The following is a 16,493-nucleotide window of genomic DNA, read 5'->3' on the forward strand; positions in this document are numbered from 1 at the left end:
CTGTATATGTGAACTATAGGCATGAGTGAGTTATTTAAACCTTTCAGTTTTCAACTGTCAAATCCAAGAAGTAGATTTATATTTATACTTTTTAAGCCAGAAAAATTCATCTTAATTAAAATGTAAATCAACATCTTCTCTTGGTCTTTGGACCTGATAGTAAAATAAAGAGAACCCTATGTGATAATGCAACATCTGATTGTTTTTTGCCCAGGATTGTGGGAAAAACTAAGAAATCAAGTGAATTGAGTGCACATTTTGACCTTGCTGTTTCATAAAGAAACGTTGACCAACCCCGTAATGTGGAAATTTCACATCCTTCCAATTCTCTCTGTATAATTTGAACTGTTTCCCAGCAGCTCATGTTATCATGTTTCCTCTAATAATCCTTGCTTTCATAATTAAAGCCATTATTAGTATTATCCTTATCATCAGCATTGCTGTTGTCATTATCACTATTTGGAGCAGAGAAGATGTAGGGTTTTTGTACAGGCGCACACCATTTTTATTATAGCTTAAAAGCTAGAAAATATGCTCTTTGAATGCTTGTAGTGTTTATGTAATCAGTCCCTACATTGCCAAGGCTTATTGAAAACAGCTGGGTGCCTGCTGCCTGCCTCACCCTTTGTTGGAACTGTTGCCAGAACAGGTAGTCAGAAATGGAAAGTAAGGAAAAATTCAGGCATCTGGGTGTCTCTCAGGAAAGCAGCTGTGGCTTCCTTAGGAAGCAGTCATTGTTTCCCATCAGCCAAGACTCTGTATCCCCTTGGGTCCAGTTTCGGCATGGCTGGACTAGGAGGATGCGGTTTACGACTTAGGACTTACGCGAGAAAGCATTTGGGCAGTCCCATCTCTGGCAGAACATTGAGAGAAACTCCCCCAAGCTGCAAGCCATATGTGAGCTGTTGGCCTTCTATTTAGCCTACTCTGGGAAGTTCCCATTTACTGGGGCTCTAATCGTTCCTTTGACACAAGCAAAAACAATACAAAAGGATCTTTGCAAAACATATCCTTCCAAGATATACTGTCCTGTTTTTAAAACCAGACATCACTATTATTTCTGTAAACATGGCATTTCCCACCAACCCCCCACCCCCCTACAAATGAACTCATTTCTTTAAGAGACTTGTTTGGTTTCCTAGATAGAAGGCAAGTACAAAGAACTTTTTTTTTTTAACAGTAGGGTCAAAGTCCTGGATGAGCAGTGTTGAATGATATTCTGCAGGCATAAATATATTCTCTTCCAGATACAAATTTTTGTACATCAAGTTTTAAAAGTTATTTCTGTGTTGATTTATGTCAGACATATGCCAGGAGCACTGCTATGTAGGATACACTGAGAATCAGTGTGCTATTGTGGTAGGGTTATATGTCAGGGAATTCTCATTTACCAGGAAAATGGCATTTTGATGGATTAGGACTGTATGATTTTCTTGATAATTTTTGTTGAAGCAAAGCTCTGATTTTGACATGTAAGTGCTTTTCATTTTAGTAGTCAGAAAAGGCACTAGAAAGATGTGGTACTTTGAATTTTAGATTAAATATCATGTTTTTTTAGCATTATGGAGAGTCCTGTTAGGACACTTAAGGACCATGATTAATCCAGCAACATTTTATTCAAGAATCTTCAGTTTCAAAACCTACTGGGTATGAGGCAAACAAGTTTATGCCAATGTGAGGGATATTTGGGAAAACTAAATAAAATTTTATTTCTAGTTATAACTAGACTTATTTGCAGAAATATAAAAGTAAAAGTTATAATAGTAAGTAATTTTTAAATTCATTGGATTATACTTTTTAAAAAAGTGAAGTCAGTGCACATTACAAGGAGTCAGGTTATTTTTAATAGTTTACCCATTGCTAATTTTAATACATAAAAATGTCTCAGCACAGAGTTAAACTAGGTAATGTTGGGAGCGATTGGGGGCAGGAGGAGAAGGGGACAACAGAGGATGAGATGGCTGGATGGCATCACTGACTCAATGGACGTGAGTCTGAGTGAACTCCGGGAGTTGGTGATGGACAGGGAGGCCTGGCGTGCTGCGATTCATGGGGTCGCAAAGAGTCGGACACGACTGAGCGACTGATCTGATCTGATCTGATCTGAATGTTCATTGAGTTCCTTTATATTTCCTACTCTTGTTTTATTCTCAACTTTATAGAAACCAAAGCAGACTATCCTTAACATTTTTTATTGTCCTGATTTTTTCCCTTCTCACATTCATAAAGAAATTTTTTAAATGTGTAGCTCCATAATAAGTGTAAGAGGAAGGCTATGAGTGTAAAAAGACTGTATCCACAAAATGTATCTTTCCTAAGATGTTTTCCCAAAAGAATGGTCATCGTTCATCTGAATAATCATTCTCACATGTGATATCTGTTCTGTTATTAATTTGACCTTATTACAATTCTGTCTTCATGTCTCCATATTGTTTACTGTAGTTCAAGAAAACTTTCTAAAATTTCATCATTATCATTAAGAAATTGGACAATTAGAAAAATATAAAGTGAGGCTCTGTTTTGACAAGGCAAGCATTCTGATCATACTTTGAGTATAAGTCATGTCTTATCAACTTTGGTTGTCTAATTTTCCTCTGTGTGTTACTTCTGGTAGGTTGGGTATTTCTTTGTACCTGTCCTTTTGAAAACTTCAACAACAAAACTAATCTGGAAAAAACTGAGAAGAAGGAAGCCTGGATATTGAGAGTATATGTATTAAAATATTTAGAAAATTTAGAGAAAATATTTAGGAAATCAGTGTAAATTGAAGATGCATCATTGCATATAAGGAAAGATAAGAATGTAGTAAATAATCAAGGAAAGTGAAAGTGTTAGTCATTCAGTCATATCCAACTCTTTGTGACCCCATGGACAGGCAGCTGGCCAGGCTCCTCTGTCCATGGAATTCTCAAAGCCAGAATACTGGAGTGGGTAGCTATTCACTTCTCCAGGGGATCTTCCTGACCCAGGGATCAAACCTGGATCTCCTGCATTGTAGGCCGATTCTTTACCATATGAGCCACCAGGGACTTAAACGTCCATGTTACCAGATGGCTGGACTCATAGAGAATGGTTGGTAATACTGGAAATATTTAAAATAATATATCTATAAAGATACTTTATTCATAACTTTGAATTCAGAAAGGAAAGAGTCCACAGATGTTTTTGAGAAATGTAGCATCTATTTTCACTTTATGCTAATTGTGGTTTATTCAGCTTCCACCAGATGGTTTTGTATACACGGTAGCTAGTTCATGCCAACTGTCTTCCAGTATATTCTCTGAATTGTAGGTAGGTTTTGGAGAACACTTGATGAAAGTGAAAGAGGAGAGTGAAAAAGTTGGCTTAAAGCTCAACATTCAGAAAACGAAGATCATGGCATCTGATCCCATCACTTCATGGGAAATAGATGGGGAAACAGTGGAAACAGTGTCAGACTTTCTTCTTCTGGGCTCCAAAATCACTGCAGATGGTGATTGCAGCCATGAAATTAAAAGACGTTTACTCCTTGGAAGGAAAGTTATGACCAACCTAGATAGCATATTCAAAAGCAGAGATATTACTTTGCCAACAAAGGTCCGTCTAGTCAAGGCTATGGTTTTTCCTGTGGTCATGTATGGATGTGAGAGTTGGACTGTGAAGAAGGCTGAGCGCTGAAGAATTAATGCTTTTGAACTGTGGTGTTGGAGAAGACTCTTGAGAGTCCCTTGGACTGCAAGGAGATCCAACCAGTCCATCCTAAAGGAGACCAGTCCTGCGTGTTCATTGGAAGGACTGATGCTGAGGCTGAAACTCCAGTACTTTGGCCACCTCATGCGAAGAGTTGACTCATTGGAAAAGACCCTGATGCTGGGAGGGATTGGGGGTAGGCGGAGAAGGGGACGACAGAGGATGAGATGGCTGGATGGCATCACCGACTCAATGCACATGAGTTTGAGTGAACTCTGGGAGTTGCTGATGGACAGGGAGGCCTGGTGTGCAGCGATTCATGGGGTTGCAAAGAGTCGGACACCACTGAGTGACTAAACTGAACTGAACTACTGAACTAAAGTGATCTCTAATCTTTTTACTAATATTATGGCTTTCAAATGTCACTGTGATATCTCCAAGGTGGTCTGAGTAAACAATAGGATATTCTATAGGAGTACTGCTGAAAAGTAAAAACATGTTCTTGAGCAATTTAGATTTAAGATGTGAATAAATTATTGTACGCAATAGGAGTTAGTTATCTCTGGGGAACTGAAAAAATGGTTGTAATAAAGATTCTGCCTTTGCTGTCTAAATTAACTTAGTACTTTTTTTGTCCTGGATCTTTGCCCCGCACTGAGTAGAAAAATAATAAAATACCTGATTTTTCTGGTTTTGGAGTTCAGCTGAATTATTTTAAAACTTTGTTTATTTTGTGTTTTCTTTTTAAAAACACGATTGTGGTATGTTTATTGTATTCTCTTGTTTAAACATTAATTTCAGAAAATAGTAATGATTGAGGAAAACATATATTCTTTTCAAATAAGCCACTGTTAGTACATGGGCATTCACAAGAACTTTCTTTTCATATTGTTCTTCCTTAATTAATAACATTAATATATACTTTTAAGCAAATGTAAAATCATACTGTTTGATTTAGTGTCTAAATAGTAATGAATCTTTATAAGACTTTCTATTAAACATAGCTGTGATTATACTTTCCCTTACATAGAGTACAGAAATAAAAACAGAGAACACAAGACTTCCAAGTAAAAGGTGCAGTGTCTAGAAATATTTCTCTTGAGACTTTTGTTTGTCTACATATGACTCAGTAGTTTGTTCATACATAGGATATACTGGAAGTAAAATCAATAGTTCTCAACTTATTTTGAGTTGGAATTTGTCAAATTGTGTTCTTGCAAAATTCTAGGGAAAAAAAAAATATTGTTATCTAATATATTTTAGGGCTTTGCAGGCGGCTCAGTAGTAAAGAATATGCCTGCTAAACAGGAGACTAGGGTTTGATCCCTGGGTCAGGAAGATCCCCTGGAGAAGGAAATGGCAACCTACTCCAGTATTCTTGCCTGGGAAATCCCATGGACAGAGGAGCCTGGCAGGCTACATCCATGGGGTGGCAAAGAGTCATATACAACTTAGTGACTAACCAACAACAACAATATTCAAATGTTTTCATTTCAGAAGGACCTTCAATACATGTGGCTTCACTTTATATTCTAGTTCTGTTTCTGTTTATTTATTCTCTTGCATTAATAGGAAATAGAGATATTTTTTATCCATTCAGGTCTGATTTTAAATTCCTATCTATATAGTAGATAGTAGTCATCTTTAAAAAATATATATTGTTCAAAAGTATACTTAACAAAGAATTGGTTTTATTTTTCTTCAAATAATTCAGTAAAACTTCTGTATATTTAATGTGTTTCCCTTAAAAAAAAATTGCTGCTGTTGTGGTTGTTACCCTTGTGTTAAATAGCCAGTTAACTTGTATCTTATGGACTTCACCAATATCAGAGAAAGAATTTTTAAATAAAAATATACTCTTCACTCTATAGGTAGGGTGTGATTTGTTAGTGATACTAAATAGGCACATTCATTCCAGAAGAATTTTAGGAAAGCAACACAGAAGTCTAAATTTGGCTGAAAATGTACACAGTGAAGTACAGTCATACTTTGGAGATATTACAGATTTGGTTCCAGAACACCATAGTAAAGGAATACTGCACTAAATGAGTTACACAATTTTTTTGGTTTCCCACTGCAGATAAATTATGTTTACCCTATAGTCTCTTAAGTGTATAATCCAATCATGTCTTTAACGACTTTATATCAGATCAGATCAGATCAGTCGCTCAGTCCTGTCCAACTCATTGCGGGCCCATGAATCGCAGCACACCAGGCCTCCCTGTCCATCACCAACTCCCGGAGTTCACTCAAACTCACGTCCATCAAGTCAGTGATGCCATCCAGCCATCTCACCCTCTGTTGTCCCCTTCTCCTCCTGCCCACAATCCCTCCCAGCATCAGAGTCTTTTCCAATGAGTCAACTCTTCACATGAGGTGGCCAAAGTACTGGAGTTTCAGCCTCAGCATCATTCCCTCCGAAGAAATCCCAGGGCTGATCTCCTTCAGAATGGACTGGTTGGATCTCCTTGCAGTCCAAGGGACTCTCAAGAGTATTCTCCAACACCACAGTTCAAAAGCATCAATTCTTCAGCGCTCAGCCTTCTTCACAGTCCAACTCTCACATCCATACATGACCACTGGAAAAACCATAGCCTTGACTAGACAGACCTTTGTTGGCAAAGTAATGTCTCTGCTTTTCAATAGGCTATCTAGGTTGGTCATAACTTTTCTTCCAAGGAGTAAGCGTCTTTTAATTTCATGGCTGCAGTCACCATCTGCAGTGATTTTGGAGCCCAGAAAAAGAAAGTCTGACACTGTTTCCACTGTTTCCCCATCTATTTCCCATGAAGTGGTGGGACCGGATGCCATGATCTTCGTTTTCTGAATGTTGAGCTTTAAGCCAACTTTTTCACTCTCCACTTTCACTTTCATCAGGAGGCTTTTGAGTTCTTCTTCACTTTCTGGCATAAGGGTGGTGTCATCTGCATATCTGAGGTTATTGATATTTCTCCCTGCAATCTTGATTCCAGCTTGTGTTTCTTCCAGTCCAGCATTTCTCATGATGTACTCTGCATATAAGTTAAATAAACAGGGTGACAATATACAGCCTTGACGAACGCCTTTTCCTATTTGGAACCAGTCTGTTGTTCCATGTCCAGTTCTAACTGTTGCTTCCTGACCTGCATACAAATTTCTCAAGAGGCAGATCAGGTGGTCTGGTATTCCCATCTCTTTCAGAATTGTCCACAGTTTATTGTGATCCACACAGTCAAAGGCTTTTACATACCTTAATTAAAAATGCTTTATTGCTAAAAATGCTAACCATAACCTAAACCTTTAGTGAGTTATAGGAGTACCATCAAAGACCACAGATCACTGTAACAAATACAATAATAATGAGTGTGAAATTTGTGAGAATTACCAAAATGTGATACAGAGATAGGAAGTGAACAATTGTTGTTGGAAAAAAATAACACCTATAAACTTGCTCCATGCAGATATGACACAGATTATACCATATAGATTTCAGACCATACTACAAGGCTACAGTCATCAAAGCAGTATGGTACTCGCACAAAAACAGACATATAGATTAATGAGTTAGTCTAGATCCATTAATTATATATGGCCAAACATATATGACCCAAGCAGACATGTAGATTAATGGAACAAGATAGAAAACCCATAAATAAACCCAGGCACTTCTGGTCAATTAATCTATGACAAAGGAAGCAAGAATATACAATGGAGAAAAGACTGTCTCTTCAAAAAGTGGTGCTGGGAAAACTGGGCAGCTACTTGTAAGATAACAAAATTAGAACATACTTTTACACCCTCTATAAAAATAAACTAAAAATGGATTAAAGACATACATGTAAGACTGGATACTGTAAAACTCCTAGAGAAAACATAGGCAGTACACTCTTTGACATAAATTGCAGGAGTATTTTTGGGAGGATCCATCCCCTAGAGTAATAGAAACAAAAACAAAAGTAAACAAATGGGACCTAATTAAACTTAAAGCTTTTGCACAGCAAATTTAGTCTATAAACAAAATGAAAAGATGGCATATGGAGTGGGAGGAAAATATTTACAAACAATGCTACTGATAAGGGATTAATTTCAAAAAATACACAAACAGCTCATATAGCTTAATACCAAAAAAAAAAAAAACCCAAACAAAAATGGACAGAAGGCCTAAACAGACATTTTTCCAAAGAATGCAAACTGATAGAATGCAAAATGAAAAGATGCTCAACATATCTAATTATTAGAAAAATACAAATCAAAATGAAAATGAGGTATCACTTTACACCAGTGAGAATGGCTATCATTAAAATATCTACAAATAATAGATGTTGGAGAGGGTGTGGATAAAAAGAAACCCTTCTTCACTGCTGGGTTTCCCTGGTGGCTCAGACAGTAAAGAATCTGCCTGGGTTTGATTCCTGGATTGGGAAGATTTCCTGGAGAAGGGAATGCAACCCACTGCAGTATTCTTGCCTAGAGAATTCCATGGGCAGAGGAGACTGGTAAGCTACAGTCATGGGATTGCAAAGCATTGGAAATGACTGAGCAACTAACAATTTCCTTTTATACACAGTTGGTGAGAAGGTAAATTGGTGCAGCCACTATGAAGAACAGTATGGAGGTACCTTTATAAAACTAAAAATAGTATTACCATATGATCCTGCAGTCCCACTCTTTGTATATATCTAGAGAAAACCATCTGAGAAGGAAATGGCACCCCACTCCAGTACTCTTGCTTTGAAAATCCCATGGACGGAGGAGCCTGTTAGGCTGCAGTCCATGGGGTTGCTAAGAATCGGACACGACTGAGGGACTTCACTTCCACTTTTCACTTTCATGCACTGGAGAAGAAAATGGCAACCCACTCCAGTGTTCTTGCCTGGAGAATCCCAGGGACGGGGGAGCCTGGTGGGCTGCCGTCTATGGGGTCACACAGAGTCAGACACGGCTGAAGTGACTTAGCATAGCATAGCATACAGAAAACCATAATTCAAAAAGATACTTACATGCCAATTTTCAGGAGCACTGTTTACAGTAGCCAAGATACAGAAGCAACCTAAATTTCCATTGACAGCTTGATGGATAAGGAAGATGAGGTACATATATACAATAGAATATTGTTGTTGTTCAGTCGCCCAGTTGTGTCCAACTCTTTGTGACTCCATGGACTGCGGCAAGCCAGGCCTCCCTGGCCCTCACCATCTGCAAAAATTTGCTCAAGTTCATGTCCATTGCATCGGTGATGGCATCCAGCCATCCCATCCGCTGACACCTCTTCTCCTGTGTTCAATCTTTCCCAGCATCAGGGACCTTTCCAGTGAGTCAGCTGTTCGTATCAGATGACCAAAGTACTGGAGCTTCAGCTTCATCATCAGTCCTTCCAATGAATATTCAGGGTTGATTTCCCTTAAGATTGACTAGTTTGATCTCCTTGCTGTCCAAGGGGCTTGGAAGTCTTCTCCAGTACCACAGTTTGAAGGCAATAGAATATTACTCTGCCATAAAAAAGTGAAATCATACTATTTGCTGCAACATAGATGAACCTAAAGATTACCTTATTAAAGGAAGTAAGACAAATATTTTATGATATCACTTATATGTGGAATCTAAAAATAAAACACAAATGAACTTATTTATGAAACAGAAATCGACTCACAGACATAGAAAACAAATGTATGGTTACCAAAGAGGATAGAGGGGGAGGGATGAGAGATAAATTAGGAGTTTAAGATTAACATATACACACTACTGAATATAAAATCGATAACCAACAATGACCAACTGTATAGCACAGGGAACTATACTCAGTATCTTGTAATAACCTATAATGGAAAAGAATCTGAAAAAGAAGATATATATATATATATGTATGTATAACTGAATCACTTTGCTGTATACCTGAAATTAGCACAACATTGTAAATTAACTGTATTTCAATTTTTAAAAGTTTAAAAACATTAGATGCCAGATTTGCTCCATTTTTAATAAGGTCTCTATCTAACAGGGAGGAGCAGCACAATGACATGTCAGTTCCCACTGACATTTTATTATAGATTAATGGCTCAGATTAGCCACCTGCCAGATGATGAACTTTGGGGAAAGGGGTGGAGAAAACGTGGAGAGCATCTGTACAGGCCAAAGTTCAAGCATCAGAGTCCAGGGCTCTGGGAAGTCAAGGAAATAGCCTGAAGACAAGGGCCACTAATGATGTGTTACATGGGGAGGGCTTGACACCAAGAGTGAACTTCCTCTGTTTCATATTTTGAATCCAGCTGTTAAAATCATGGGACTTGCCCAGACCTAGAGTAAAATAAGTGTTCATTGAGTTTGTTTATGTATCCGGAAACATCATATCTAGAGATTAAGGAAGAATATTGTAAAAAAAAAAAAATGCTATGGTTGCCATTTACTCTTACACTAGCCTAAGTAGTGGTTCTCTTGCCTTCATTGTACAAATAGTTGATTGAGAAATATTTTAATGAATATTTAATCTTGAATGACACATTTAACCTGATCAAATATGGAGAACTAAAAGGAACAGCCTAATACAAAAATTGAGAGAAAGGTTGGATGAGGGAAAATTTTAAATGAAATGACTGTAGTAATCAAGTGATCATACTGAGTCCATGTTAAGTAATTTTCCATGTTAAAATTATATATGAAATACATGTTTATATCTATTATATATATAAACACACTGAAAAATATAAAAGCAAATCAGTGTTTTCTTCCTTAACTATTTTCTAATAAAACAGGGTGTCTAGTTCAGTCATGAATATTTTGAGAAGGACCTATTCATTGTGTTTACTTTCTATGATCGTGTGCCAATTTGGATTTCATTATATATTTTAAAAAATCCACTTTGTGCTTAAAATATTGATTGTGAAAAGGTCTTAGCAATCTAGTAGTTACTGGCAAAAAATATAGGTGATTACTAAAAGAGAAAATGAATTCATTATTGATGTACACATTCACTGAACTAATTTTCCAGGATGTGTAGTTTGATTTTCTGGAGGTCATTAAGTAAACAAAAACATCACAACAGTTCTGATATTTAATATTTCATGATTAATATTCTGATATTTAATATTTACTCCTTGGTAAAACACATAAACGATGAGTTCCCATTGCTCACCAACAAACTGTTTGCTAATTCTCCCAAGTTTGCCATGAAAATAAAACATTATAATCTACTAAAGGCCAAGCCTAAGCAAGGGTCTCATTGCACATTAATCGTGAATGTGAATCTGATCCCTTTTCTTCATTAGCTTTTCTTCTCCATCTACTTGGAGGGGTAACACATAGGGGCCTGAAAAAAAATAGGAAACCAAAAACAGAAAACAAAACCACAAACTGTGCAACATTGCATTTTTTGGTAAGAAGCTCAATTGTGTCCGACTCTTTGTGACCACTTGGACTGTAGCCTGCTAAGCTCCTCTGTCCATGGAATTCTCCAGACAAAAATACTGGAGTGGGTTGGCATTCTCTTCTCCAGGAGATCTTCCCAACCCAGGGATCGAACCCAGGTCTCCCTCATTACAAGCAGATTCTTTACCATCTGAGTCGCCAGGAAAGCCCTAAAAGCAGTTTGGTTAATTGGAAAAGACAAGATCCCTGTGTTTCAGTTAGGAACAGCTCCTTAAGAAAGTAGTACTGGAATTATAGTAGAAAGATACAGTTGAGAAGTAGTGAATTAACAGCAAAAGCATGTACTAAATTATAATCTTTTTCATTCTCTTGTTAGATCAGAAGTTCTTAATATTTCAGAGACCCAAGATGAAAGTACAGATCATCTAGTAGGTAGAGAGTAAGGACCAGAAGAATTATGACAGACTCACAAAATTGTACATACGGTTTTACAGATTTCACTGAAATCATACTCCCTAGACTTCAACCAATGAAATAATCCATGTGACCCTACGCATTAGTTTCAAAACCAATAAAAACTTTTACTGCCAAATATATTTCAGATCCCAGTGCTTTGCACAGCACAAGTTGCTCAATTAATATTATGGACCTAAATTAAACTATTTACACTGATATCATAGATTTATCACCTCTGTTCCACTTGAAAACTGTCTTCTCAGCTATCCCTCTGTCACCACTAACCCATATTCATATATAAATGTAATTCACTGTGCAGTCTACTACCTTTCACAAATACTTCCTTTTCTTGATATTACTTTGCTTGGTACCACCATGAGAAATCCCATGAGGTCATTTTACTTGAATCACAGTCAAAAGAAACAAAATCAAAACCAGCCTTTAAATAAACTGCATTTGATTTCTGAGGCAACTCCAGAATGTTAATGTTATTCTTAACTCCTGCCTCAATATAACTTTTTATTTTATTCTTGCTACTTTTTTTTATACTGTTGATGTTATAGGCTGGAAGTAATACATGGATTTGAATAAAACTATCACATTAGTTAATGAAGGATAATGGTTCTGTAGAAAAAGAAGGTTCATGTGAAACTGAACAACCTATAATCTAATTATCCATCTAATCTAAATATCCAGGTTTAAGAAGGTCTTGTTGTTATTTTCATATCCAGGCTTTAATAGCAAAATCACAGGAGTTCAAGGTATTTTCTGTGACTGCATGACTGGCCTCAGCCAACAGCTTTGGCTTCATTTTAGTCTGTCACCGCAAAACATTCCCCATGCCTTCATCTTTTTACTTAAACATGTTTCTTTGTATGCATTTTACTGGATCTTTCAGTAATAGTGATCTTTCGGGGAAGAGGCACATGGTCCTATTTTAATCTTTTGAAGAAGTTTGCACAATAAAAGAAAATATTGAGAAACTTTCACAGCTATCCACATGTCCCCAGCTGTTTGAGCATTTTTCATCGTCACTCTAATAACACCTAAAATGGGGATCATGAAAGTAAAATCATATAGCTTAATTTAATGCATAGATAAAGGGAAAGGTTGACTTTGGAAACCTCCTAGGTGTACGACTATGACTAGTGCCTAGATGTTACCTCAACAAGAGTCAAAGAGGTGTGTGTTTGGGTCACTATGGCATTTAGATAACACACAGTGAGGAATTCTGCAACCTGTGAACTCTTACTGAGGATGGCTGAATTATTCGTGTTAGGACTATAAGAACTCAACAGTTTTATTTGGCTAAATTTTGATGATTTATTGGGAATATGTGGTGTCACTTGAAAGCAAAAGGAATAAACTCAGTGAACTCTTATGGCTGCTTATCATGATTCAGCAGTTTCTTAAATTTTAAAGAGAATTTTGCAGTTACAGTTTTATATCTGGTAAGGCGGATTCATTTTGATATTTGGCAAAACTAATACAATTATGTAAAGTTTAAAAATAAAATAAAATTAGGAAAAAAAAAAAAAAACACTTACTCCTTGGCAGGAAAGTTATGACCAACCTAGACAGCATAATAAAAAGCAGAGACATTACTGTGTCAGCAAAGGTCCATTTAGTCAAAGCTATGGTTTTTTCCAGTAGTCATATATGGATAAGAGAGTTGGACTATAAAGCAAGCCGAGTGCCTAAGAATTGATGCTTTTGAACTGTGATGTTGGAGAAGACTCTTGAGAGTCCCTAGGACTACAAGGATATCCAATCAGTCCATCCTAAAGGGAATCAGTCCTGAACATTCATTGGAAGGACTGATGTTGAAGCTGAAACTCCAATACTTTGGCCACCTGATGTGAAGAGCTGACTCATATGAAAAGACCTTGATGCTGGGAAAGATTGAAGGCAGGAGAAGGGGACAACAGAGGATGAGATGGTTGGACGGCATCACTGATTCAATGGGCAAGAGTTTGAGTAAACTCTGGGAGTTGGTGATGGACAGGGAGGCCTGGCATGCTGGAGTCCATGGGGTCGCAAAGAGTCAGACCCGACTGAGTGACTGAACTGAACTGAACTGAACTGAAAGGTTAACCCTGTTGCTACTTGATGAAAGAGAAAAGTATTGAAATAAAATTATCTATAGGAGTAAAAAAAAAAAAAAAAAAAGATCAAGAGACTAAGAAGTTAAGTCAGCAGTCTTTAAAATCTAATTCATATTGGGTGAAGTTCATGATATGCTAGGTCACATTGCCTCAGAGAGGAATGATTCCTTAATAACATTTTTATTTCTCCTTTTCCAAAGGCTTCTTAAACTATATAAATAATGAGGTTGTTTAGTAGAATACAAACAACATGCAGTATGTTGCATGTTGCAAATGCCAGAAGACATCTTCCAAGTGCCAGAAGGCAGTTCTGTTTCATTCACTAATTTTATAGCCTCATCCCTAGAAATGACCCAGTTCTGTGACGGTATTTTTTTTAAGCCGCAGAAACAGAGCTCTTTAATCCTACTCTTCATATAATGTGTTTTAAGCTGGATTGGCTAAATTCTATTACTGAAAAACTGCTAGGTTAAATTTGAATATTTTGATTGCTTAAAATACATTTATTCACTTTCCCCTAGAAAAGTATTTCTAACTCAGTTGAACTGAAGTGTTGAATCCATTTTAATTGTTCTTCCTCTCTGTGTTTTATTTCTTCAGATATTTTTTTCCATCTGCATTGCTTTCTGGGGAGTAAGGAGTGTGAAGCAACTTGTCTCAGACCCTTGGAGATAACTTACGTTTGTACACAATTCTCTTGTTTTAATCATTTGTCCACAATTGTAATATGTTACAACTCTCTATGGAAATATAATTATCTTATATAATGATTGTGTGAACAGTTTTTCTAATGAAAGGTAGATAACATCTATGTACTCTTGCTTCCTTTTCACATTTATCATTCTCTATTAAAATTAAAGTCAGCTGCAGTTACTTTATTCCTAGGGTGGAAAGAAAATGATGTCAAATAGAATGATATTATGTACACTGGTAACATCTAAGCCGATGAGTATGAGAAGTAATAAAACTTCAAAACAGCTGAAAGAATGAAGATTTTATTTTCATTGGTTTGACAATTTTTCACTTGCTGTCTGCTAAAATTGTGCTTGGAAACGTATTTGTTGTCATAAAAATGTATTACATGAGTTGTCTGCCTAAGGCTAGGTTTACCTTTGAAAGCCATATAACGTAAGGAGTAACGTTACACAAAATGACATCACTAAAATGAAAATGAGCAGGATTTGTCAGAATTCATTTATTCAACAGATTATTTGTGATGCCTATGTCTAATATGTTTGGTCAATTTATTCTGTCAAATTGAGACAGAGTGTGGAGTATTTCTGCATTATTTTTAATTGTCTCACAATCATGTTAATAATACTCTCTAAATAAAATTACCCCAGGTATTCTGTGTACATTTTTCATGGGAATTGTAAAAATCTGCCATGTATTTCTTTAGGTTGGAGCTGACAAACAGGAAATAGTTCAAACTTTCCCTCTTCTAGTATTTCTTAGATTTTTTTGCTGTTATTGTTTAATCTTTTTTTATATTGAAGGATAATTTCTTTACAAAGTTGTATTGGTTCTGCTGTGAAGGTGAAGTTGCTCTGTCGTGTCTCACTCTTTGAGACCCCATGGACTGTAGCCTACCAGGCTTCTCCGTCCATGGGATTCTCCAGGCAAGAGTACTGGAGTTGGGTTACCATTTCCTTCTCCAGAGGATCTTCCTGACCTGGGGATCGACCTGGGTCTCCCGCATTGGAGTCAGATGCTTTAACCTCTGAGCCACCAGGGAAGCCCTGTACAGCAATGCAAAACAGCTGTAAGTATGTGTGTACCACCTCTCTCTTGAAACTCCCTCCCACATTCCTCATCTCACCCCTTTAGGTCCTTACAGATCACCAGGCTGGGCCCCTTGTGTTAAACAGCAGCCTCCCACCAGCTGTCTGTTTTACACATGGTGGTGTATATATGTCGATGAGGCTCGTTCTATTCATCCCACCCTCTCCTTCTCCTACTGTGTCCACAAGTCCATTCTCTACGTCTGACTCTCTATTCCTGCCCTGCAAAACATATTCATCAGTACCGTTTTTCTGATTCCATATATATGCATTAATATATGATGTTTGTTTTTCTCTTTATGACTTATTTCACTCTGTATAACAGGCTCTAGTTCATCCAACTCAGCTCAACTGACTCACATTCATTCCTTTGTATGGCTGAGTAATATTCCATTGTATAAATATACCACAACTTCTTTATCCATTCATCTGTCAGTAGACATCTACTTTGCTTCCATGTCCTGACTATTGTGAATAGTGCTTCTATGAATATTGGAGTACATGTGTCTTTTTGAATTATGGTTTTTTTTCAGGGTTCATGCACAGTAGTGGGATTGCTGGGTCATACAGTAATTTTATTCCTAGTATTTAAAGGAATTTCATACCACTCTCCATATTGGCTGTAATGCTGTAAATTCCCACCGACAATGTAAGAGAGTTCCCTTTTCTCTGCATCCTCTCCAGCATTTATTTTTATAGATTTTTTTGATGATGATCATTTTGACTGATGTGAGGTGATACCTCATTATAGTCTTGGCTTGCATTTCTCTGATAATAAGCAGTATTGAGAATCTTTTCTTGTGTTCGTTGGCCATCTGTATGTCTTCTCTGGGCTTCCCTGGTGGCTCAGTGGTAAAGAATCTGCCTGCCAATGCAGGAGATGGGGGTTCAATCCCTTGGTCATGAAGATCCCCTGGAGAAGAAAATGGCAACCCACTCCAGTATTCTTGCCTGGGAAATCCCATGTGCAGAGTAGCCTGGCAGCTACAGTCCACGAGGTCAGAAAAGAGTTGGACATGACTTAGAGACCAAATAACAACAATGTCTTCTTTGGAGAAATGTCTATTCAGGTCTTCTGCCCATTTATTTCTTAAAGTCACAGTTTAAGTTACCAAACCTATCAGCACGAAAACAGTTAATA

General features: G+C 37.1%; 1 protein-coding gene across 1 annotated transcript in view; it reads left to right on the plus strand.

Moving 5' to 3' along the window:
• AGMO (alkylglycerol monooxygenase) overlaps positions 1-15,080 on the plus strand; it is a 390,797-nt gene extending 375,717 nt beyond the window's left edge. Inside the window, exon 13 of the mRNA XM_005897366.2 lies at positions 14,172-15,080. Coding sequence (XP_005897428.1) covers positions 14,172-14,246 — 75 coding nt within the window. The 3' untranslated portion in view covers positions 14,247-15,080. The remainder of the gene's footprint in view (positions 1-14,171) is intronic.
• The last annotated feature ends 1,413 nt before the right edge of the window (positions 15,081-16,493 follow it).

Source organism: Bos mutus, chromosome 4, assembly GCF_027580195.1.
Source record: "Bos mutus isolate GX-2022 chromosome 4, NWIPB_WYAK_1.1, whole genome shotgun sequence".
Classification (NCBI taxonomy): domain Eukaryota; kingdom Metazoa; phylum Chordata; class Mammalia; order Artiodactyla; family Bovidae; genus Bos; species Bos mutus.